General features: G+C 48.0%; 2 protein-coding genes across 2 annotated transcripts; both read right to left on the reverse strand.

Annotated features, from left to right (window-relative positions):
• Positions 1-2731: 2731 nt before the first annotated feature.
• LOC127018852 (cytochrome P450 2J4-like) lies at positions 2732-8712 on the reverse strand. Its single transcript, XM_050900604.1, has 10 exons — positions 8670-8712; positions 7993-8298; positions 7203-7365; positions 6898-7047; positions 6172-6332; positions 5557-5733; positions 5164-5299; positions 4742-4929; positions 4089-4227; positions 2732-3370 (listed from the first exon to the last, which is right to left on the reverse strand). The coding sequence occupies exons 2-10, from the start codon at positions 8206-8208 to the stop codon at positions 3195-3197; spliced, it is 1506 nt and encodes a 501-aa protein (XP_050756561.1). The 5' UTR covers positions 8209-8298; positions 8670-8712; the 3' UTR covers positions 2732-3194.
• Positions 8713-12324: 3612 nt separating this feature from the next.
• Positions 12325-20700, reverse strand: LOC127019141 (cytochrome P450 2J2-like). The gene is made up of 9 exons (XM_050901072.1): positions 20494-20700; positions 18704-18866; positions 17913-18053; positions 16089-16249; positions 15105-15281; positions 14406-14547; positions 14033-14220; positions 12979-13117; positions 12325-12503 (listed from the first exon to the last, which is right to left on the reverse strand). Exons 1-9 carry the CDS (start codon positions 20698-20700, stop codon positions 12325-12327), a joined length of 1497 nt encoding a protein of 498 aa, XP_050757029.1.
• Between the last annotated feature and the right edge of the window lie 5500 nt (positions 20701-26200).

Raw genomic sequence — 26200 nt, forward strand, 5'->3', positions numbered from 1 at the left:
TGAGGTTGGGATTGAGAGCAGGCAGCCATTCAGCCCTCGGAGTGAAGATAGCAGGGAGAAGGTGTCGCAAGTTTCCTTCAGGGGCCCCATTTCAGACCTGGTTTTACTACAGGTTTTTCCTTTCTCTGAACCATAATCCTCAGCCTGACTATCCTGACATTGGTAAGTAATGATTTTTATTGCCTTGGGCTGCTACCCCATGAGGATGGGGAGCTGCATGATACCTCAACGTGGAAAGGCCTTTGCACTGGCAGAAGTGTCCCAGTGAGTGTGAGGTGAATGGCCAGATATGGAAGAACCATTTTTCCTTCTTTCTGAGGCTGGACTTAAAAGCATTTTCAGACACTGAAGAACAAAAACTGCAGGTGTGTGTTTGAGGGAGAAAGGAAGGGAAGAAGCTCTCAGCTGTGCAGGAAGCCTGAGCCGAGCTGCCGGATGTTTTCAGCCCACATGTGAGCTGTCACAGGACACACACTGGCAGCCACTGCTGCCTTCCTGACCGCAGAAGGAGCGAGCGACGGGTGGTGTGTGCGGGGGGGGGGCTCTGTTTCCAAGTGCTTGGTCATGAGAAGCTATATGCTCAAATGCAGACTGCCTGTGCAGAGCCTGGGTCTGTGACCCTGTTTGCTTACGGCTTTTGTGGTAGCTCCTTAAGAGCCGAGCACTGCAGCAGAAGGTTTGTATGTTTAGGCGAGGGGTTTCCCTGGAAGAGAGGTGCGGGAGTACAGCCCTGAGCGCAAAGAAAGGCAGGAGGTGAGGTCAGCTGTGCATGGGAGGTGGTTTTGGTGGAGGGGGCAAAATGTCCAAGGAGCCCCTGTGCAAAATGATCATGTGAAATGTGCTCTGCTCAGAGTAAAACCAACCCAGCAGAGACTCAGGGAGGAGGGGGAGGAGGCTTTTGGATATAGCAGCAGCCTGGGAAAGGAAACAGGAATCTGAGCCAAGGAGTGGGGAAAAAAAAGAAGTCAGATGACACCTGCAAACTGGAAGTGCTTTGGGAGTAATGCTGTGCACAACAGAAACTCGTCACTGCTCCCCTCTCCTGTTCCCAGTCGATAGCAGGCATGCAGCCCACTTCCAGCCTTCCCCTTCTGCTTCTCCCAAGGAAGGAAAAGAAAGAACATAAGGTCTAGAAAGTCAAGTGAACTTCCTTGTTTCTGCTGTGAAGGGAAGATGTGGGAGCCCCTTGCCAGGAGCAGGTCAGGAGGGCAGCTGGCATGGGGAGAGGAGAGGTGGAGAGCTGGGGTTGGGGATGTCTCATCCCACTTCTAGTGAGAACCGGGTCAAGTCTCCTGAATTTTATAAATAGGTTGGTTTGGTTCCCACCACGTGTTCTCACGTCTCCACCTTATGGATCTGCGAAACAGGAGCCTCAAGTGCCAGAAATAGCATCTTAGTCCAGCCTCTTGTCTGTACCCGGCTGTGTCCAGCACAGAAAATCATAGGAGGGGGCAGCGCCTCCTCACCAAGCTTCATGCTTGAAGGAGCCTTGCCAGAAGCTGTGTTTACTTGCTATAAATTTTGCTTTATGTTGTATGGTTGTGCTTGGCCCCAGTGTGCAGCTGTAGGGTCGTAGGGTGTTTCTGCCCTTTTGTGGGCTGGTCTGCAGGGTCATCCCAGCCTTCCATGCTGCCTCCCCTCTGCGCTCAGAGGAGACGAAAATGCAGGTTAAAACAAAAGGATTTAAAACCCACCTGGGCATTAATGCTTGCATGAAAAAAGATGCTTTTAGTTCCTTCAGGAGATGACTTAATTCTTGGAAGAGACTCTGGGAAAAATTTGCTTCCTCTAGGAACACGCAAAAAGTACTCCAGGAAAAACTGAAAATGAACAGGAAAAGATTGCTTTCTCCTCGCTTTCTCAGCAGGTGAGGAGGAGCTGGAGGTGTGTGTTATTGGCGCTGTGTTGTGCCTTGCCTTCCTGCCAGGCGGCCCTGGTCCTGCTCCCAGGAGCTGCAGTTTCTCACGCCTGCGGGCCTCACCAGGCTCCCATGGTGCAACTGTTACTGAGTAGATGCATTTACTGGTGTTAACCATCAGTTGTCAATCTTGGAACTGTTTGACCTTGCATGTGATAGTTTAAAATAACAGTAATTTGTTGCTGGTATTTTCTAGGGGACCCTTTTATTCATTAGACTATTGAGTGCAGCAGGCTTAGCCATGCATCGTGTGTTGCTGCAGCTCACCCCTCTGCCCGCCGGGCACACCAGCCACTGGGTGGTGCTGGGCAGGTAAACGGGGAGGATTTAGCATATTCTAAGAAGCAGGACCCATGACTTCTATAGCTACAAGTACAGATGTTTTATAGAGAGATCTGTCAGAGTGGAGAGCACTCCCATGCTCCATGTGGGTGTTACACTCTTCATTGCTGTGGCACACCAGGACCCGACCACAGGCTTTGATGGTTTCCCTCCTAGTTTGCTTGTACTGTCAGGGTCATTTATTTTCATCAGTTCTGTAGGAATTGCCTTTGCTGTTACAGTGCCAGCCTCTCTGCTAACGGAGAGCAATGCCCCAGCGACATGGGTTGGGAGCTCTGCGGCTGCCTCTGCCCGAGTGGGTTCGTAGCCCCCTGCCACCCCCCGCCCCGAAATGTGGGGCACGGCTGAAGGCTACGGCCAGTGCTAGAAATCGCTTGTGTTGGTCTTCACTTTGCAGAATGCTTCATGACAAAAATGTTTTGGTAAGAATTTACTGATGCACAAGAAAGAGATGTTATAGAGTAACTTTTTTTTAATGTATTATGTGTCAAGGATAACAAAATCAAAACATGTTGGCAATTAATACCTGTATTAATGTCATAAAACAAGGGCTGGTACTGCTCTTCCACAGTACACAGCCACAGCCTGAACACTGCAATCTCTAAAGGGTTGCTGATTCTCTTGCCAGTGCGAAGCATGGCCATCCATCATAAAATCAGGAAAGCCCCAAGCCCCTCATTCATTTACAGTGCCGTATGGCAAGCCTGAAAATGCCCTGGCAGATCCCAGGCTGATCACCTTTCTCATGTGATACAGAGTGCAAGGTCCGCTTGTAAAATAAATGATTTTGCAATTGCTTTAAAAGAAACAAACAAACCGCCCATCCTCCCTGGAGCCAGGCGGTTGTTACCACTGCCCAGGGGAGCCGCCGAGGGCTTGTTTTCAGCATCCCTGCTAAAGGATTTTCCCTGCGAGGACGGTGGCCAAGGCTTCCCTACCGAGGCGTGGCGCTGATCTTGTAGGGCTGCGGGGCTATTGTGATGCCCAGCTTGAACTGGATGCTGAGCGTGGTGCCTGGGGGTGCCTGGAAGGTAAACTTCTGGAGCAGAGCCGTGAAGATGAGGAAGAGCTCGGAGCGAGCCAGCACCTCACCCAGGCAGGCACGTTTCCCTGTGGAGACAGCCACCGATGGCATCCTCAGCCTGTGCTGAGGTGAAAAAGCCCCTGCCTTCCCTTAGGACTATGGTCTAGTTGTGTTATCCTCTTCCCAGGATGAGTTTTGCAGCCCAAACTGAGCTCCCCAGTAACGGCATTGGTGTTACAGCTGCCCCCCAAATTGCATGAGTGTGGGAGGGCACGTGCGTGTAACTGTACGCACAGGCATTGTATCCTCCCCTGCTTCGATAAGCTGTGCTGACGCACACAGACTGGACGTGCCCGTGCTGGGAGAGGTGGTTTGTTTGAGCTACACCAGAGAAGGTGTGTGATGCTGGTATGGGAAACAGGGGTGCTAAAAGCAATCTCCCCGGGGAAGCTGTTGGCTGGGGTACCCTGCGGTGGCAACAGCGCAGCCCCTAGTGAACTCAGGCTTGTGGGAGCAGGAGCACAGAGCGATGCTCTTGCCTTGGTGAAGGTGTTTCTAGGGTCTCTGGTATTTTTATGGTCTTTTATTCATCCTCATCTCTCTTCTGTGCATGTGAAGAGAGACAACAAAGGGCTCAGAGTGTGGTTGCAGTGCTTTGGAGTGGCTGTGTGAGCACTGCTTGAGCGGCACTTCCCAGGGTGCAGCCAACATCTGCCCTTCCCATCGCTATTTCCCTCTGTCTCTCCACCATGCAGTTGGAAGCCCCGTCCCAGTACCGAAGCACCAAAACCCAGCAAATCTTACCTACAGAAAATGGCATAAAAGCCTCCCTTTTCCAGAACTGACCGTCCTTCAGGAAATGCCCAGGGTTAAAAGTATCAGGGGTTTCCCATTCATTCTTGTCGAACATCACAGACGTTAAATTTGTGAGCAAAACAGTGCCCTAAGAGGAGAAAAAGAAAAATAAATTGCACTTTCTCTGTCACTGACAGCAGGAGGGGCATTTTTATCTTCCAGTCTCCTCTCCATGAAGAACATCTATAGTCAAATTCTGCTGCAATTATTTGTCCAACACCCCCCTGCATGGCCAGTTTTTCCTACTTCTTGTCTTTTTGGACGTGCAATGATTATATACCCACGTTTTCCCCTCATCAGCATCATTTTTATCTGCTGTAATCTTGGGCCAAAGTTCCTGTAAAAGCTGTGTGAGATGGGATTTGTGCCTCGCTGGTGCGCGCAGGGGGTGCGTCACCCTGCAGCGGTCTGCACCACTCAACGTGCTGGAGAACGTTGTTTGGATGGCAAAAATAGGTGTTCGCTAGGAGTGAACTCTGGACAGGGCAGAGACGCTGTGGCTCTGCCCCTCCTCTCTGCGCAGGAGGGACCTGGCCTGGTGGGTCATGCCTGGGGAACTGGGAGTCTCTTGCTAAAGTCTCAGCGCTCAGGAGTGGGATGACCTTTGGTATGTGGAAGCCATCCAAGACCGTGTCCTTCACCGCCAGTCTTGGCGCATTGAAAGGGAGGATGTTGCCTTTCCTCTGTACTTCATGGATGACGGCGTTGGTGTAGGGCATGTTGCTCCTGTCCTCCAGGGCTGGCTGGCGCGCCTGCCCGATGACTGCGTCGATCTCGGCTTGCACACGGGCTGGTGGGAAAGAGCAGGGATCAGCCAAGGTCCGAGAAAAAAAACCCTTGGAACAACGCAAGGTGGTTGCTGGGAGGGTCCCCCAAGGACCGACCTGGGACACTTGCCACTGTTAGTACCTCTTTTGTGTGAGTGCAGGGGGATTCCCAACTTTTCTCTTAAAAAAGAGAGTCTCTCATGAAGCTGTGAGGGCGAAAAGCAAGGGAACAAACCCTGACCTTTTGCTAATTGTACCTTGAATTTCCGGATACATGGCCATATACAGCAGAGCCCAGCGGATGGTTGTGGAAGTGGTCTCGGTCCCGGCGAACAGCAGGTCAAGCGTGCACGCCACGAGGTTTTCCTCCTGGAAGATGCCGCTGCCGTTGTCCTTCACAAAAAGATGCGTTAGCGCTGCATGAACACCGAGGGCTGCCCTGACACCAGGCTTAGTCCAAGTTAACCCCAAGGATTTTGGGAGAAGCTGCTGGCCCCCTGCACCTCCGTCCTGCTAACGGGTGCCCTGAACCGGATGCCTGTCCTAAGCTCATAAATGGCCACACAGGCAGCTCGGAGAATTTGGGCTTGTTTCTCATCCCTCCTGATTTCTAAGCCCCGCTGCAGAAGGGTTTGGTCTGCGTTGCTGACCTTGGCTATCTCCTGCAGGTAGCTGTCGATGAAGTCCCGGCTCTCCGAGGGGTTCCAGTCCTCCTTGTGTTTGTCGATCTTCTCTTTCACGAAACATTTCAACAACCCCCAGTTTTTAAAAATGGTTTGGTGGGATCCGGGGAAGTACTTTATTATAGACGGGAAAGAGTTGTACAGCTTTGGACACAAAAGGAGAAAGGCAAATTGAATAAAGGACTGAAAAACCCCTTCTGTTATCAAAACTTGGGGAGCCTGCAATGCCACGCTTACTAAATTGCCGGAGTTGGTGGCAATAGCTCAGCTCCGGGAGAGCATTACAAGGGCTTGGTATTCCTATTACAAAGTGACTCGGGCATTACCCGACATTACAGCAAGCAGGTTGGCAGCCAATGGACAGGAAAGGTGACGTTGTGTGAGAGAGAGCAACGTGAGCATTTCACAGCTTGAAAATAAGGCAGAAAGAAATTACAGACAAATCTACCCTGTGCAAAGGAATAGGGAATGACAGTGAAGTTTGGTGATGAAAACGCTATGAGTTTCAAGGTTGACTCCAGAAAAGAAACTATGGCCCTGCAAAACTGCACGCCGTCCATGTTGGCGGCAGGAGGGCTGTACCTGGCTCATGATGGTACTGTGGAGGCTAACGGCCTCATCCATCAGCTGCAGCATTTTTTGGAAGTCCTCATTGTGGTAATCAAACCGATTGCCAAAGATGATGGAGCAGATGATGTTTGAAACGGCGGTACTGATTTTAAAGTGAGGGTTGAAAGGATTCCCTGGAGAAGGAAAAGGGAATGATCAATACTCTTCCAGTCTTCACAGAAAAGGAGAAGAAAACACAGTTGTCAGAGGTAAAATATTCAACAAATGCGAGTGAAATGAGTGGTCCCTGATGGGCACCCTCTTGTGTGACTGCTCTCCGGGGATGCCTCGCCGCCCCCACGAGCTGGCCAAGCTTGGCTGGGCAGCCCCAGCGGCTCCAGTTCAATCAGATTATGGAGATGTTTGTTTACTTTGGAAAGCAAGGTCTGCAGAAGAGCGCATGCCATTTGAATTCATTGGAAACGTTGGTGTTTACACACACATGGGATTTTCCGGAGATCTCCAAGAGAGCAGTAGGCTGAAGGTGGGCTATGAATAATGCTTTGGGTGTTACCTAGCTGTATTCACTAGTCAGCTTGAAGGCAAAACACCTGTAAAAGGGAGCTGGGATGCTGGCAGGGTGCTAGCATCGCTTGCAAGGCAAGGTATTTTTCAATATGTGGTGAATCATGGGTGAAATTATAATGGGCCATACCGGTTCCTGCCTTCAGCATAGCTCATGAGGGATGTGGCACTCACCCTGCTCCTCCCGAAACACATCCACGAGGCATCGGCACTCCTCCTGGATGCGCTCCTCCAGGCCCCTCTTCCTCAAGCCGAAGTTTCGGAGGGTGGTCAAGGTGAACCTCCTCTGCTGCTTCCACAACTGCCCGTTGGAGGCGACCAGTCCTGGCAGGAATACCCCACCATGAGCCAAGGCAGATCCCTCCACCGAGGGGAAAAAGCTCCAGAGCTCTGCTTTATCTCCAGCTGTTTCAGACCTCTGCAGGGTCAATGCTTTGACCTTACAGCTGAGATGATACATGTCCTGAAGGATAACTCACCTGCGGTGCTGAAGATTGTCCCGTCGACAGGAATTTGAGGGCGATCTATGAAGATTTCCCCTTGGTTTACAAGAACTTCCTTAATCATCTGTAGCCCGTTTATGAACACATACGATACGCTGCCCATCTGCAAGCTGAAGATGTCCCCATATTTTTCACTAAGCTGGGGGGGGCAGAAATAAATAAAAGGGGTTTCATTTGCAATGAATGTGTCTGTCAGGACAGGGACAGCCCTGGCAGGGGACACGGGTGAAAATAAGGGAAGCTGAGAGTGGGAGGGGAGATGAGGTGTTTGTAGAAGTGTCTGCTTGACTGTGTACGGTCTTTTTTCTTTCCTCTTCTCCCGAATCACTGATCAGGAGTTGGTGTTAATTGGCCATAAATCAAGTAAAACTCTCCAGGTTTGATTTTTCAGTCCTGTGTTTTTCCAGTTTTTGTTTCACTCCCTTTCCAAACACCCTTCCAGTCCCCGGTCAGACCTACCGGGCTCCTACAGCTGCGACTGCACCCGTGGTATCATGTTGTGCCCTTTGCCCGAAGGATCGCTCCACATTTGTCCCCCTCCTCGTACCCAGGCAAACTTCATCCACACTTGTCCCCCTCCTCGTACCCAGGCAAACTTCATCCACGTTGCTGCCAACCGAGCGCAAACCTCCTGCCCGCCCTGGGGTGAGCTCCTCCAAGTCCTCATGGGCCATGGGGTTCAGGTTAACCCCTTCCCTGCGCTGCAAAGGTTGTGTAGCTGCAATCCCCTCCGTCCCCTTCCCCACAGTGCCCACCACCCCCGTACCTTCTGCACCGTGAGTTGGGGATTGCTGAAGTTCAGCAGGTAGATGTGCCCCACGAAGGGGAGGGAGAAAGGGCTGGGAGGGAAGTGCTTTGGCTTTCTGTTCTTCATGTAGTCAGCGACGAGTAGGAAGACAATGAGGAAGACGAGGAGCATCTGGAAGGAGATGCTCTCCCAGAGGAAGCGCAGCATGGGTGGATGGTGGGGCTCTGCAGGCATGTTTCCTGCGGCAGGTCAGGTCAGGTCAAGCTCACGGGGCACCACCGAACCCCCCGGGGACAAGGGGAGATGGGCAACGTGCTGGCACAGCTGTGGGCACAAACACAAGACAGCACGGAGCAGCTTTTGCTGACCTGGCTTGGAGGCTGCGGTCGGACTCCTGTTTTCCCAGGTTTCAGCAAGGACTGTTTGATTAAACCTCTTCTTGATTAAACTCAAGCATTTCCTCTGATCTCATTACAAAAAAAACAAACACAAACCAAAACGCCCCCAACTCCCCCTTTCCCCTCCCGCCTCCCACCAGTGCTTTACAAAACCCCAGTGACCCACGTCCTTGTCTAAAGGACAGAAACGAGCTTTTTGGGGCCCGGATTAAAACCTTCTGGCAGCCTCGCCGTGCCATTCCCATGAGCCCACGGCTTGGCACGAGCCCCGCTCTCTCCTCCCCGTGGTGCCCTCACCGTGCTGCGTCTCGGCGTCAGCTTCACGGTACCGGGGAGGCTCCAGCTGCTCCGAGTGTCTCACGTTTTCCTCGTTTGCAGAAGCTCGTTTGCTGGTATGAAGAGTCCCAGCCCAAGCCCCACGTCAGCAGGGACATCCGAGATAAGGTTGCGCAAACTTTTCACAAACCGTCTGACTCATGGGTTGAAGTTTCGGTGCGGCAGGGTGATGTGGGCTGGAATCTGCAGCGGTTTCTAAGCACCTTAATTTTCTGATCTCTGCCAGACAAGTGCAAGCAGAGTAACCTGCTCTGGCCGTGAGGCTGGCCCTGCCCCGAGCCCCCCAGCCATCTCTTCCCACCTGCTTTGGCCTTTGAGTCTGTAGCCCGTGCCGAAGCTGTGCCCAAAGCCCGGCAAAGCTAAGGCAGGTGCTGAAAAGCCAAAGCAGATGCCCAGCTCCGTAGGCTGTGGCCCTTCAGTGGTAGCTGGTTACAGGCTGTGTCGAATTTTCCCATCTAAAGAGTGGCTCTGAGACAGGTAGTTGATTATGCACCTACACCACATCATTGAATTTTGATGTGTGTGTTGTGTTTTATTGCGAAAGAAGCAAGGGCATTTGCAGCAGCAGTTTGCCATTGCACTATGCAGCTCTACCGCGGCCGTTTGCAGCCGTCCGCTGCCACCTTGTGCTCCAGAGGATGATTTGAGTTCGTTTTCTCTCTTTTGGGGACGTCTGTTGTGGCCATTGGGGTTGTCCAGTGCCAAAGAGAAGACACAAAGATGCAACAGCGCCGCTGGAGCAATGCCATACGCGCCAGCGTGGCAGGTGCACCTGCCCCGATAAAGGCCAAAACTTCTCAACCGCTGGAAGGAAAGAGTTAAACTAGAAGCCGCGGCTCGGGGGTCCAGCCGGCCAACAGAGTGCCCCAAGTCACGCGCCCCAGCTACCCGAGCCCGCCAAAACCACCTCAACCGGCAAAACCCCTCGGTTAAGCGAAGTTTCCAGACCGCTGACCGTATATGACCACGAGCCCTGATCCGATCTAGGGTATAAATGGAGCCCCGCCGGAGGGCACATGGAGCCAGTCCTCCTCGGAGCAGCGGCTCTGCAGTTGGGGACTCTCCCCGTGGGTTGGGATGCCGCCCACGGAAACTCCTGCAGGCCGAGCGCCTCGCCTTATCGGTGAGTGAGTGCGCGTTGTGAGTCATCGTTCTAAACTTAGATTCGGTTACAGTTCAGGTAGTGATAGTTCCCAACTGACATCCTGAACCTGTAATTAAGTTGTGTTCGTCACCGTGTTATGACCTAATATTCCTGTTTCATCTGGCCATTATACCTCAATAAAACATAACATTCCTGTTCAATTCGACCATTACATTTTGATATCATTAAAGAAAATTGACTTTCAAAATACATCGCACTCTGTCTAGCGTTTCTGCGACAGCGAAGCGAAGCTGCTGCATAACCTTTACACTCGAGGAACTCGAAAAGTTAAATCACTGTTTTATTGTGGAACTTAAAGGGGAAAAAACTGTTTTCGAGGAGAGTCTCTCTTTTTACCTCTGGCTTTTAAGCACACTTAGGCACGAGCCTGTGGAGATGCACGTGTTCCCCTTCACTCACATGAGATGTTCCACTCAAAAAATAAACAAATGCATGCCTCCTGCCTTCATGGTATGGGATCATTACCCATACCCACCAAATGGGGTTTTTTGTTTTGTTTTTTTTTTTCCCAACTGATTTAAAAAAAAAAAAAAGAAGAAAAAGATGACGACTTCGATCATTTATTCTCTCCATGAGTAAGGAAGGAAACCCTAAAGTAACAGGGAAAGGCAAGTTTGAAATGGAAGAGGGAAGAGATCAACATTTGTTTGCTAAGCCAGTGCAAATAATACAAGCCACATACCAGAGGTTAGACCTACACCAATAAAAGAATGGAGAGAAACCAGTGCTGAGTCCTGAATGGCTTTGAAAACTTCATAGGTGAAAAAAGTCCACAGATCTTTCATGTTTTCTCTTTTAGGAAGAAAAAAAAAACCACGGGAGCCTGTAACTGTGAAACATTAATTAAAAATGCAATAGGATTAAAGTGATCAGTTAGAAGGACAGCTCATGGACAAAATCCCTGCGTGCCCGCCGTGGCAGGGATGTGATGTGCAAAGGACTCTCCCATGTGGCATAAATCTGCCACTGCACAGTGATTGCTTTGTAACGCAGCAAAGGCGGTTATTGCCAGAGATGGAGGCTAAAGCCAGTGGAACTGAAACTTGATTTAATCCTCTTTTCCTGTTAACTATTCAGTATCATACTTGGGTGCCCATAGAAAAGTCACTTATGAAAGGTAAGAAGAAAAAAGAAGAGGAAAAAACCTAATCTTTCCTGTGACTGTATTCCAAACAAAAGCACACAGCAGACAGCATTTCTAAGCATTAATGCTTAGTCACATAAATGGAAAAATTCTCTACAAGTTGCATATTTAATTAACTCTTTTTCCAAAGAGACCCCGGTATGGGAAGAAGCAGTGTCTCCATCACAGAGGGTGCCGTGCCCCCGACCCACCTCCTCGGCCCCACGCTATGGACATGCCTGTTGTGCATGGCCACAAATCTTTTCCAGAAACAGAGGGGAAGCAGCGAGCTCGTGACTTCCCACCGCAAAGCCTCCGCGCCAACACTTCCTTCCTGACAGACAGCGGCGAGCCGCTGTGGGCACGACCCTTCCGACACTCTCTGCTGCTTCTCATTCTGTTGGGCTTCGGTTAAACTGCTGCTGAGCAACCCCATGCAATTATTTTTTTGCAACTTTTCTTTCCCGTTTTGTATTTTACTAGCACAAACCTTTTTGGATAAACCTTTCCTGCTCATACAATTGCAATACTGTATTTTTATAGCCATTCGAGGCCTGCTGGAAGCACAGCTCCTTGTGCCGTCCCGCTTGGGTTGGCCTTTGGTAGAAGCTGCTTCTATCACCCTGTAGCCTCCTAATTAAAATTTCCATATACTTATGAGATAAAAAAAATGCATGCTACTGCTGCTGCAAAGATCTCTGCTTAGATATTTCCATCACAAAGCAGCAATGTGGTGGTGCAGGAAGTGTACATCACAGGGAGCCCAAGCCTACCTGAGGCTCAGGATTGGCCGTGGCCACCTGAAAGTCCAAACTGGTGCTGAGACATGAACCCAGAGCTTGTATGTCCAAGGCCACCTGCCTCCACTGACCAGGGACACCTCAGAAAACACAGCCCATGGCCATTCGGGGTGCTGCAGCATTGGGATTTAGAGGTTGCTAAATGGTCTCTGGGTGGTGGACATATCCCTTATGGAAGAGCCTACGTGGACCCAACTGTGCCCATGGTTTTGCAGCTGGCAGACACCTTCCTGGGAGTTGCTAATGGCAGAAATTAAGTAATAAGGCTTTTAAATTCATGCATTTTGTCAAAATGTTAGAGGGCAGGACGGTGAAGGGAAGAGTCGCAAGGGCTGTCCTTGTTGCAGCGTGCAGGATATGGCCCTCCTGCCCTTCCCACTGCCACCCGCATGTTGGTGGGTGCTGGACATCCGTGGCCCATCATTTCACCCCTAAATCTATGGGGCAGAAGGGAGAAGGGACACTTTCCGGCTTGTGGAGGGCTGAAGTGGGGGGGTGAGGGGGGCAGAGGGTGGCCCCACGCCGGCCTCAGTCACGAGGCAGCGCGCAGATCTGGAAGGGCTTGGGGCAGCGCGTGAGGCTGAGTGTGAAGGCGAAGGTCAGCGTGGCAGCCGCTGGCACCCGGAAGGTAAACTTCTGCAGGAGGGCTGTGAAGAAGATGAAGAGCTCGGTCCTGGCGAGCTGCTCCCCGGGACAAGCCCGCTTGCCTGGAAAAGGAGCAAAAAGAACCCCACCGAGTCCCGAGCGAGCTTCAACCACCTCTCGGGCTCCTCTCGCGCACGCCGCCTTGCACAGGCTGCGGGAGCTTTTCTTCCTCGAAAGGTTAGGTGGCAATGTTCACCCACACATTTTGCAGAAACCTTCCGCAGAAGTTTACTGCTGAGCAAACTGCGACGGCTGTTTGGATAGACGAAGAGGGGAAACTCAGCAAAAAAAAACCCCCCATTTACGCAGCTTGCGCAAGAGGAAAAAGCCTTATTTTTTCATCCTGCGATAACAAATTGATTTCCCTCCCGCTCCGAGCAGTCAGTATTAACTGTTGGTGGGATTTTTCGCTGTGGGGATGGGCTGAAAGCTGGACAAGGAGCAGTACCCCCTCCTCTGGAGGGGGTGTCTTGGGGGAAAAAAAAAAAAAAAAAAGCATTGCAAAAAGGAAAACCATCTCCCCATCCATCATCCTACCTGCAGAGAAGGGCAGAAAAGCCTCCCGTTTCCTGTACTGGCCGTTTTCCAGGAAATGTTCAGGATTAAAGGTGTCTGGAGTCTCCCACACGTTTTTGTCGAACATTATCGAAGTCAGGCTGGTCATCAGGGTGGTGCCCTGCAAGAGGTGGAGAAAACGGGCGATTACGTGACGGAGAAGAGCCGACGTGTTGTCAGACTAGTTTATTATTAGCTCTGTTCAACACACAATGTAAACTACATTTTTTTTAAGGGCAAAATGTTTTTTCCTAAGCTGTGTAATTAAATGAGGGTGAAAGCCTACAGGATTGTTCACTTGTGTGCGCGCCTCTATATATCACCATAGTGTTGATCCGTACCTTGTGCTGCTGTCACTGGTGATGTTAATATAAACCAACTTTAAATTGGGAACACAGTGTTCCCATAGGAATTTGAAGCAATTTAACCAAATAATTTTCAATTGAACCACTTTATTGTGCTTTTTCTAAAAACCTGGTCTGGTTTATCGCCACATCCTCCATCAGAAAAAGAAAAATATTCTAATCAGTGTGGAGCAAAATGCCCAGATTTTTTATTTTTTATTTTCCTTGATGCAACCAGTCATATACATGGAAGAGACTAGTTATATCTAAATCTCATGTTTGCTTTCATAATTGCAGAACAGTGTGTGCGCATCAATACCTATTACCTGGCTTTTATCAAATGCTACTTTTAATAGATGATTTTTAATACTCTGTGGAACTGACAAACCCAAACTGTTTGCTTTCCTATGTTTCTTGGCCCTCTATTCCCATAACGCATGGAGGGCATCTTTTATAAAATTTAAAGGATAAACCTTTTAAAATTGAAAATTATGACCAACACTATAGGATCTCACAGTTCTCCTCCGTAAGGCGGTGAGACCCATAACAGCCCTATGGCGTCCATTTTCTATGTAACTGTGATATCTCCGCAAGATCCTGCTGGTTGGTTCCCCTCTAGGTGACATTTGGGACTTGGGCCATGAAGACCCCGCTCTGGTGGGATGAGGGAAAGGCTGGTGGTCTCCACGTACTTTGGGCAGGTGGAAGCCGGCCAGGATGGTGTCGCTGGTGGACATCCTGGGCACTCCCAGCGGCACAACGTTGCCCATCCGCAGGATCTCGCTCAGCACCGCGCTGGTGTACGGCATGTTGTCCTTGTCGGCCATCATGGGCTGACGGGACTGGCCGATCACCGTGTCGATTTCGAGCTGCACTTTCTCTATAGAAAGCAAAAAAAAAAAAAAAAAAAAAAAAAAAAAATCAAAAATCTGTGTTCAGAAGGTTCCCAGTAGGAAACCTGGGGCACAGGCATGTCCAACATGTGGTAGAACTGGAAATAACTCTGTTTTCTGAGTTTCATTTATCTAGTTTTGGGCTAAACAAAGGATCTATCGGTGGCCCTACCCTGAATGTGGGGGTACGCGGCCATGTAGAGCAGAGCCCAGCGGATGGCGGTCGCCGTTGTCTCAGTCCCAGTTAAAAAGAGGTCCAGGGTGGAGCACAGCAGGTTTTCCTCATGGAAATATGAGCTGGTGTCACCCTTAAACTTGGGGAAAAAACATGGCAATGAAAACTCGTATTAAGGAGGGGATGCTTTCAAAAACCCAATCCAAAACGACCTGTACGTAACTCAGGTCCTGCTGCTAGTTTATTATCCACCACCCCTGGACTTGGAAATTTCTACCCCTTACTTTCATTGAATTTCAAGCCCTACGGACTGCTTTGAAAGACACCCTGTTTGTTGTAGAGTGACTCTTGAAAACAGGTAACATTTTTAAATACAAAGTTTCACAATAGCAAACACAGGCCTGCGAGCTCTTATAGAAACGTGGACATGTTCCCTGAGAGTCCTCCTATGCTGTGTGACAGAATGAAAAATGGAAGAAGACGAAGTGTAAATACTTTCAAATGAAAAAAAAAAAAAAAAATCCGTGTGTTTTCAAAGTGATCAAGCTCTTGCTGTTGCTAAGAAGTTTGATGTGGAAGAGGTAGGGAGGAGAAGGCAATGCGGGAGGCATGAGCTCCTCTGACAAAACAGCCTTGAGTCTTGTCTGCTCATTTTATGGGTTAAGCTTTAGGCGGCTTTAGGTGTTTCCCTCTTACCTTTTCTATTTCCTTCAGGTAACAGTCAATATAATCTCCTGCCTCAGACTGGTCCAGATTTTCCTTGTGCTTTGCGATCACTCCTTTCACAAAATATTGAAGTTTCTCCCAGTGCCTGAAGATTTTCCTAAAGGGTCCTGGCAGCCATCTCATGACCAAAGGAAAAGCATTATATAGCTGGTGAGAAACCAAACAGAGCAAAAGAGCATTTTTTGAGTTAAAAAAGAGCAGGTATCATAGTTGAGATGATAGTACAATTCATTAGCTCCGCTTGCTACCAGGAAAAAATATCAGTTGTGCTACAAAGATCAATTTAGTTACACAGATGTAAACAAGTACAAACAAGATAAGAATCAACCAGATGTTTTCTGCTGATAAAGTTCTCTAATATTGGGTGGCCAAAGATGTCACCTAATGTGAGGTGGCCACTGGAGTCAGAAATCAGTGTGGATGCAGAGGAGCCCCTTAGTGCTGGGCTCCGTGGAGGAGACAGAGATCAGACCTGACCCATGCTGTGCAGCCATGCAGAAGCTATGTCCCCAAATCCACCTATTTTTGTTGTAAACCTGGACTCTCAGACAGTTTTGTCATAAATAAAGGTTATTTGAGAAACTGGTTGGGAAAGGGGTGGGGGAAAAGATGGGAATTTGCACAGACTGCTACTAATTGGCTCTCCTTTTTGTAGAAACATAGGTATTTTTAAGGTTTTTCCATTGTTCTTTGGTTATGTCGGGCATAAGATTGGTTTTACAATCCTGTAGTGTTTTTTCTCCATGTGCCTCAATAATTTTAACTTGCTTCCTTGCTTTCCTGATAGATTTTGTGTATAAACCCAGTCTAATGTAAAACAATACTCGTGGCCATTTCCCTTATAACATGACTCTTTTTCTACAGGGAAAAGCAGATTACATCAGTGCCTTAGAAAGTCCAGTTTCTGAGCACTTACATGCAGCTGAAGCTAGAAAAGCATCCGACCGGCTTTACCTGGCCCCAGAAACTTCCGATAAGCAGCAGCGTTTCAGCCAGCGAGTGCAGTAATTCCTGGAAACGGTTGTCATGGTAGTCGAAGCGGTTCCCAAAAGTTATGGAACAGATGATGTTTGAAACAGCACTATTAATTTTGTAATGAGGGTCAAATGGTTGTCCTGGAGGAAACAAAATGAAAAACAGCTCGCTTTTTTTTTTTTTTTCTTTAAAGTCTCAGTCAAAACCACATTCTCTACCAGATCAACAGTTGTGAAGTTGGGGTGAGACCTCACCTGCTTTTCACTCATGGTGATGCTAAGGCTTCACCCCGTGTCCTGGGGTCCCCATCACCCCCACCACCTCCAGCATCCCGCTGGAGGTTGGGCATTGTGTGCCACGACATCCTCTCTCTGAGGACATCCCCTCCCGTCTCCAGCCCAGGCTGCTGGCACACACCGACGTTAGCACAGAGCTTCTGAAGCACGGTCTGAACCGTTTTCCAGGGAAAACAACCAGGAGCATACCACTCTAAGGCTGTTAGGTTTGCATGCTCCAACATGGTTTTGGTGCCGATTTTAAACACCAGCAGAGGGTCCCTCAAAGCTTAGCCCAGGGCAGGGAGCTCAGGACTAACCACACTGCAAAAATGCCATTGCACTGGCCTTTAACTGTCTACCACAAAGAAATCAAGTGAGATGGAGGAGAGAGGGGAGAGGGAGAGGACTGCAAGTCTCTGCGTCCACCTGTCAAATCCAGCAATAGCTCATATGGCCCATCATAGACGTGATGCACATCAGCTCCTATAAGAGCAAAGTGTGGTGTGACATTCGTCACATCTGCATTCCTTGGGAGAGCTATCGAGCAGAGACCATCATCTCCTAGGGCACATTTAGGCAGCCTGGAGAGCTACTTGCCGTGATTTGAGAGACTAATATCAGTAACAAATCCAGTCCAGCCCTGGGCTGCTGTCGGTACGCTGGGGAGCATCACTTCGAAATGCAAGGCACTCTGCACAGGACTGCAGATCTCCCCACTCTGCAAGAAAGTAATTAAACTGGGCTGGTGCTCAGATATTAGAGTGATGGACATGATCACTATTTGTCATTACTAATGGGAAGAAAGGCCCAAACCAGCAGCTTAATTCGTTTATTGATTAGGACTATAAAGGACTATAATCAATTGGCAACATGAAGTATTAGGCCTGTTCAGTGCAACAGCAATTAAAATGGAGCAAGTTCAGTATATAATTTCAAAATTCCTATTTAGATCTTTCTTGTTTACTATATATAGCTCCATAGAACTAGCTAAACCCCATCTGCTTCTATTTAAAGCTGAAGTGCAACATCACCCATGTACGAACATACAAATTATTCTTACTAATATCCCTCTGGCAGTTCTTAAAAGCTGGACCATAAAAGAGCAAGGCACATGCTTCATCTGTGCGTGATACAAAAGGAAAGCCTGACTAAACAAGTTTTAAAATACTTTGCAAAACCAAGGACAAGCAGAGGTTAACTAAGCCTCTGAGCGTATGTGCCTGATAGCAGGAGAGCTGCGTTTATTCCTTTGCAGAATACAGGAGAGACTTTCTTAGCCATATAAATAGGCAAGTTTTAATAAACACCTAGTATGTATTTGCTTAATATTAATAAGGAAGAACTAAAATAGTAGGCCTGAGGTCTAAAATGAGTGCTAAAAGGCGAGTCTGGAAGTGTACGATAGAGATTTGAGCTATTGAAGAAATGTTTTGCATGTTAGGAGCTGCGTCAGAGTAAGAGTTTTACTTCTCGTCGTTCATTTAGCTGGAAGCTTTGGGCACGGTGCTGTACCTTAACCGCCCACCTTTCTCCTCCTCAATCGTCTCCACAAGGTACCGGCTCTCCTCTTGCACTTTTTCCTCAAAACTTACAGCAATGGTTTTCAGTGTTGCTGAAGCAAACTTTCTCTGTTGCCTCCATATATGCCCATTTGATGATATAAGCCCTGTAGGTAGAAAAAACAAGCAAACAAACCTCACTCTGGGTCACCTATGAGTGATAGGATTCAGAAATGGCCATTCATCTCGAACAAAAACCCCAAACCAAAGCAAACAAACCCCATAGACATGGAAAATCTATAGCTTTGCCTGGGATTCTTGATAAAATTCAAGAGTAATTGGCTTATGCTGAAGATCTAGCTTTATGGATTTGCTTTAATCTGCTACTTTGTCACTTTGCGTGGGAAAAAAAGGTGTAAGCCAAAATACTATAAGTACTATCACGCTGTTGGCGGAGCTGCAGGCAGGAGCACCATACCCCGTCTCTGGAGCTATATGCAACCGGGGGAGAAAAAGTAAAGGAGAAATTAAAACCAAGAGGAGAACTCTTCAAGTGTATCGATTGTTGGGCAGCTTGCATTTATTTCTCCTCTTTCATCAAGACCTGACTTTGATCCCATCATCATCCCTAAATCCCAGAGAGATTAAAACATACACCTGTGAGATTATTAGACTGAATTCAGTTCTTGCCTTCCTCTGTGCAAGCTTTTATGGGTGCAGTTAGCAAGGGTTGAATTCAATCTGTTTCTTTCACTCTAATTGTTATCATTGCAAATAGATGAAAAATTTGTACCAAAATCCTGGTAGCTGTGCTTACCAAAGCCTCGAAATATTTCTTGGAGGAGTGGAATATTTGGGCGATCTGCAAATATTTCAGCCTGGTGAACAAGAGCTTCTCTCACCATCTGGTACCCATTGACTACCACAAAAGTCAGACTTCCAAACTGCACACTGAAGATGTTCCCGTACCGACCAGTAAGCTGAAAGAGAGTTAATCGCCCTCTGAGAACAAGAAGATGGAGATTTTTCCAAACTCGCCTGGACAAGACCTTGAGCAATGGCATCTAACTTTGAATTTAGTCCTGCTTGGAGCAAGGGGACTTAAGAAAAACCCAAACCCAAACCCAAGTCTGCAGGTCCCATCCAATCTAAACTATTCCATGAAAGCTGAAGATGGCATAAAAAATGCTAGAGAGCTGTAATGTGGGAGAGATGGTTTGCTTATATTTGTTAGCAGGTATCACCTGGGTTTCACCAGGTGGTTGCATCAATTTAACTTGTAACGAGGACTTTACTTGCTCTGTAACTGATGGGCACCTGCTCCATCCTTCTTCTTCACAGGAAGGGTACAAGAGATGAAGGCACCTCCTGGGTCACTGTGCCCAGGCTCGTGCTGCTGAGGGCAAGCACAACAAATAATCCCGTTCATCAACTTTGTGTCTGAAGTAGTGTGGTTTCTTGCTCCAGCTATCCCATTTAGAAAGTGGTTCCAACTGCTGATGGCTAGAAACCTACTTCAGATTTTAAGCCTGAATGCATTTATGGCCACATTATAGCCATTTTCCTTGCATGGACTTTGCTAGCATTAGTGTCTCCTGTGCAGTGTTCAACTCCCTGATGTATAAGAGCAAAGGGCAATCGTATCGTCTTTCAGGCCCCACTCTGCCGAGGAGCTCAGGCCATGCTCTTCTTAGTATGAGTCTACATGAAAGGAGATACATGGTCATCCTGAACTGCTGTGGTGACTCGTGAAACCAGTCTGGGGCCAAATGGGTGTCTCAGTCATTGTATGCATGTAAATGAATGTGTTTAATTTTATTAATAATAATTGTGTGTATTGACAAAGTATCCTGAGCATGCTGCCACAGCCTTCCCCAAGGGTTCCCCTAGGGGACACCTGTGCTAGTGGCCTGTGAAAACCCAGGGTAGATAGACTGGCATCAACCTGCTAAGTAAAAGCAAGAGATAGTCACCAGAAAGGATATTTGCAGCCAGCAAGTCAGAACTTTTCCTTCCACTTTTTCGGAGGAGCATACTCAGCATGTATAAAATATCTCTCTTTTGTTGGGTTTGGTGGGAGTCAAAGCTCTGGAAACCTTTCCAGAGCAATCACTGCCTCTTTCTGCGACACGGAAGAAGCCACAGGGGTGGTTAACTTAGGGTCTTAAATGTTTCTTTCAGAGGTAATTGGGCAAATCATTGGCCTCTGAGCAAAGACAATGACAAGACAATTTCCAGAGGTGATTTTCACAGTCCAAACAGTTCATTTTTCACACAGCACTTGCCATCCATCCCCCAGCCTGGCCCAGTCCCTCCAAACCCTTCCTGGGCTCCAGCAGAAAACGGTCACGGTCGGATGGGAAGAAAGAGGAGGAACATGTAGGTCTTCCTCCATTATAGGTTTCTTTCCCATTGGACCTTCCTACCTTCACGGAAGAGGTGGTGATAGTAAGAGATAAAACCAAGAAGGGTTGTCTATCATACGTGGTTATTATATAGCGAGTTCTTCAGAGGCTGACCTTGCTTCGCAGGTTTGGTGAAGAGGTCACCAAAGTCACTGAAGAGGTAAAATATTGTTAGTAGGAGAAATGTCCATGGAGCTCTTACCTTCTGCAGCGCAAGATGGAGGGGCTGCTTAAAGTCCACAAATGTTCCCACGAGAGGAAAGAGCTGTGGCCCTGGAGGGAAATTCCTGGGTCGTCTCTTTTTCACAAGGTCAATAATCAAAAGAAACGTGACCAGAACCACCAAGAGCATCCGACAGTTCAGCTTTTCCAAGAGAGAAACCAAATCAGGCCAAAACTGAAGCTCCATCTTGGCTGATGGACTCCCAGGAAGGGACTTGATGCTGGTGTTACATTTGCTAAAAGAGGAGTAAGAAAGGACTGGAAAGAAAACAAAACAAGCTAAGATGCTGATAGCTTACTGGGGACAGGACTTGCCATGGGCGAGCTGCTTTCTCATGTACAGCTACTGCCAGACCACCTGCTGAATAACTGAGTTTAAACACCGGGATCTCCAAAAGCAACCCCAAAACCTCAAAACGTTTGGCCAAACAAAAGCAATCTTGCAAACCTTTAGCTTTACACCTCTGTCAACTCCCTAATTTTCTTATGGAAGAATATTCCTCCCTTCTGCCCTTAACAAGGAGCTCCTTTATACAGCCACCTAGCTGGGATTATAAGCATTACAAACATTTGAGGTTAGGTGAAAGCGGCTTACTTGGCTAATTACATACGGTGGGCGTTGCATAATTTAAAAAACGGTAAGGCATCTGAGGTGATGGACACCATACAAGTCGCTAAGGGGCTGATCCTGTTAAGTGCTAAGCACCATCTGCAAAGGGCTGGATGCCTTCAGCACCCACCAAAGCCTGGATGGCTTTGCCGGAGTCATCAGGTGAAGTTCGGACAAGGGAAGCACTGCGAGAGCCCAGGGCTCTGCCTAGCCACTTAAACAAGAGTTAAAGGAGCTTAATTTTGAGAGTGAGAATGTAGGCTCATGCGCTTGCCAGCTAAAGGAGAGATTGGAACTTATGCGTTTAAATCTCCTGGGTTTTCTGAAAATCTGCTTTGAATAAAGCTTCATGCTGTCCCGGGGGAAGGCTGCAGTGGACTGACAGTGACCTCTGTGACCGTGAATCAACCTCGCGTCGCCTGCCAATATTTTAGCTACAACTTGTTTCCAGCTCTTTTTTTTTTTTCTTTTAAGAGATTTACTTTGCAAACAATCTAAATTTATACCGAAACAAAACTGTCAATAGTGATTTTTCAAATTATTTGCCTAGAAGTTATGGTGAGAAGTTCAGAAGAATGGTAATTTTTTATTGTCTTCAATATTTTTCAGAAAGCTTTAGTTTTTCAGGAAAAAAGGCAAATTTTCATAGGAAATAATAATTGGGAAAAAATTTTGGTATTGTCTAGTCTTTCACCACTTTTAAAAGCTTTCCTGTCTATGTCTTTCATTACCTTGGTGACTGCAGTGCCAGCAGAAGCACACACAGGCTGTGTGACAGACCTGTACCTTAGTTATTGCAGGAGTCCGTTTTAAGGGTAATACCTATCTGCAACCCAGCACTTCTCGGTTTGAAATATTATTTACAGGTTTCTGTATGGTGTTAGGCACCAAATGGGGAGCAGTAGTGGCAGAAACATCTCACATCATTGGTCTATAAAGTATATTTTACATGTCACTAGCACAGCTGTGAGCAGCAGTGGTTGGACACGCTTTGCCTGTCCCCATGCCGGTGCACCCGTGATGCTCCTGTACCCGTTTGCATCAACGCACCTATTCCACCCTTCCCGGTGTGGCAAGCCAAGCCTCGCTTACCAGAGGCTAAATCAGGATAGTGGGCTCGTGCTCTTCATCCTGGCGTCGGGGAGATGACTCGGTTGGTGGAGGTGTCAGCCTACAGCATGCTCAAAGGGACTGTGATGATAAGGCGTCAACTTCTGCTAGCCCAGTTTCACTCCCCTGTTCTTCGCTATGCCATATGATTTGTCAGCATGCACACAGAGTGCAGATCCCTCTACCACTTGTGGCTGCTGTGAATCGGGCTACGTGCAAAGCCAAGGTGTTAATGTGTTCTTCTGAGTGGTGTTGTGGGGGTGGATGCATCGTGGTTGACAAGAGAAATGTTATTTTTAGCAGGAGGAGCACATTTTGCATGTACTCACATGTGTCTTGTCAGTCAGAAACCTCAAGCCTATTACTTTGCCTTGAAGCTTCACATGTCCAAAGGCATCTCTTCACAAAGTTCTTAACACGCCAGATTTACTAAAAATTAGGGAAGAGCATTCCAGTATTACCAGGGCTCTCCTAACCTCGGTAGACAGTAACACCAACATGTTACCAAACTGCGTTGCGACGATGCTATTTTGGGTCCCAGGCTTTAATCAAATCAGTTCTCAGCACGTGGTGATGTGCAAATCCCCAAAGCACTGAGGAAGTCATATCACTGCGGTGCATGGGCAGTACAAAGGTGTTGGACAATTCCTATTTTTGCAGTCTCGACAAGACCCTTAGCTGTAAGATCCTGGTCACCTGGAAGACAAACCCCTGCCTCTGGCCAGCACCATGAACACAGGAATATGAGTCTTCTGTTGTCCAAATAGCCAAAATGTGAATTAATATAAGGATGTACACCCACACATCTAATAGGGAGCAGAATGTAAACCCACCTTCCCCAGTTCCTCCTTGAATACCTCTTCTGACCACAGCACACAACTTTTTGACCATCTCACCTGAGCTCATGGATACCACGCAGATAAATTGTGCCATATTGCATGGACACACACACATCACTGCTTGAATATTAAGGCATCTTGAACAGCCAACAGACAGAAATTGGCCCATATGCTTTGTACCTTCTTCCCTGGCTAGATGTCTAACTGTGTGCAGAAGGTTTTGAAACACAAAGAGAAACATTCTGTTAAAAATGCAATTACCATTTGTTTTTCAAGATATAGTATCCCATTATTTTTTCCAGAGAAGTGAAATTCAATAAGGTTACAACAGAATGTAGTCCAACAGTTACCGTACTTTTAGAGCATTATTTAAGCTACAGAATTTCTTAATGATTAGAAACATATGTAGGAAAAATCACATGCAAAATGAGAATGACTGGAGACAATTTTCCCCCCAAACACTTTTTTTCAGGCAAGTAACAGCTCATCCACCACTGCGGTTCCATCCACCAGGTTGGAGGTGTGAGACCCCCACCCACCCGGGGAGCCACGTGCTCAGGTCACATCAACCGACAGGCTCCAGGGAAGTCCGAGGACCCATCCTGATTTACACCAAGGAACATTTTGCTGCTTCTTTCTTCCTTACGTCAGACCCAAAGGAGTGATGCCATTTGCACCACGGGCAAACTGGGGAAGAGCAGTGCCCACCCCGACATGCGTGTTAAAGCCACGTCCCAGAGGGCTTTTATGCAGGTGCAGCTGCCATTTCATGATCCAGTCCAGGGGAGTCCTAACGGACCCGGAGGCAATGGCAGCTTTGGACACTCATCTCTTTTTAGGATTTGCTTTACTGAATCAAATGAAATCTACAGGAGATTTGTAATTGCAGAAAACCGGGAACGAAGAGTGCTGGGGCACCCATACCTCCTGGAGCAAGCTCAGGAAAGACATAATTGAGCCCAGTCCTTAAGCTTAAGTTCTCCGCTTGGGGTGATTTCACTGGGACATAAGTGCTCCCATGGGAGCTCAGGGCTCAAATATATCTAGGACTCTGACTCCAAGACCCGAAATCAGGGAGCTGAGTCTGTATTTACTGCTGTGCATGTGTGGCAAATGCTAAAGTGCCTCCAATTTTGCATCTTCTCTCTCTCCTACCTCAGACTAGATGCAAATATTCTCTAGGTTTTCCTGGGACTCCCATAGACCTCTCACCTATAGCCTCCTGGCCACAACAGCATTTCCATCCCTAATTAAAGCTATAAGGCAGGCAACTGTCATCAGAATGGGTAAAGAGAATTCACATCAGAGGATGGGTAAACTGAGGCGTTACGAGCCTAAACCAAGTGGTGTGAGTAGACCTACAAAGTGTCCCGTTGTGCAATCCAGGAAGGTTCCCAGAAGATGGGATGCTCGGTCCCCTGCTGTAACAGATCAAAATGTCCCTTTTCTGCTGTAGAAGACAGTTGTGGTGAAGGGATTGCATTCAGATTTGTCAGCCAGATAATTAAACGTAGGTAGCAGAACGTGCTGCAGGGAGCGCTCCCCGTGCCTCCAGACCCTGGATCACCCCCTGACTTTTTGGTCTTTGGGCCAAGATTTTATTCCCTTCACAGCCAGGAGCTGCATCGCCTTTGCCAGCCCCACGCCGCCCCGCACGGCAGACCCCATACGGACGTATCGAATCAGATTTCGGGGGTGCCGGGTGCTTCCCCCCAAGGGGGCCGTGCTCACGGCGCTGCCGGCGGCAACCGCCCACGATCCCCCTGGCAAGACTCTGCCGCCGTCTGCCGCAACCTGGCAAAGCCGGGGCTGCAACCCCGGCTGTTCGCACAGGGCGGCTTCCTACATCCAAGCTCTTCCTCCAACTCTCCATAAACCTCTAAAATACTCTCCTTTCTAAGATGCACCTTTTCAGTATTCACAGAGAAGAGTACAGTCACATATTCCTCTCAAAGCCACAAGGACTTGACTAGAGCTAAAATGTCATTTATGTACATATCACAAGCGTTTTTCTAGGCACAGATGTCTTTCTGGTGCCAATATGCTGTTTATGTACTTATCTGTCACAAGCACATGTCTACATACATATGCCCTGCTGGCAGAGGCACAGAGCATTTTGAAACTCTTATTAGACTGCTAATGAATAATACGCATACAAAGGAGAAAACAGAAGGTGGATCTATCAGGAACAGCCTCTTTCTTAACTACCTTTTAATTGTAGGAGAGGAAGAAAAGAGATGAATTTTGATATGTTGGCATCTGTGAAGGCCTGCTTAGCAGCATCGAACGCCATCATTTTAAAAGCGGATTTTTCACAGGTTTGGGTATTTTGGGGGGGATCTTTTTTTTTCCTTAAAAAAAAAAAAGAAAAAAAAAAAACCCACAAAATTTTGACACTGAGAGTATTGCAAATCCTGGTGCCAATGATGTACGATAGTGTGATTGTCACCATGGAATGCTGAAAAGCCCGAACAGCTGTTTGGCATATTGACAGTGCGAATTCGGAGCGTTTTAAATGCAAATGACAGTATTCAATTGATCGCACGAAAACAATGGGTCATAGCCTTACCTTTCCTTGGCTACGCTCTGAATAATCAGTCTGCAAATCCATGCACAATAGGGATATTGTACACGTTCTGGGGATTTTGTTCCCCGCGTACACGGGGGTCGATATGATGCTTCTTTTGGGCAGAGCTGAAAAAGAGGTGCTGGTGCACTGTCCCAGGCACCGGGCTGGGGTGAGGTGGAGAAAGGGGCATAATTTGCTCCAAATCCACCACATCCTAAGTATCAGCCTCTTTTTCTTCACTTCTATCCTTTTCTGCTTGCTCTTTAATCATTCCCAAGGGTGGCTGGCTTTCTGCCTGACTTGTCTCCATTATACCCTGCTGCAATCAATATGGCAAGCAGAAATCAGCAGGAGAAGGCATGTTCTGCTCTCAGTGAGAGCCGGTGGGAGGGAAGGAGATCAGGCCAGCCAGCTGCAATGCCAGCCCGGCAGGCAAACCGAAATCCAGCCGAAAAAGCCGCTGCCAGACGCCTGGGTCTTGTTTCCTTCATGGGGCCCCCTGCCCGGCAGCGAACAGCAGGTAAAGGTCTTCCTCCCGCTCCCAGCCCAGGGAGGGCAG

This window comes from Gymnogyps californianus, chromosome 8 (genome assembly GCF_018139145.2).
Source record: "Gymnogyps californianus isolate 813 chromosome 8, ASM1813914v2, whole genome shotgun sequence".
Classification (NCBI taxonomy): Eukaryota; Metazoa; Chordata; class Aves; order Accipitriformes; family Cathartidae; genus Gymnogyps; species Gymnogyps californianus.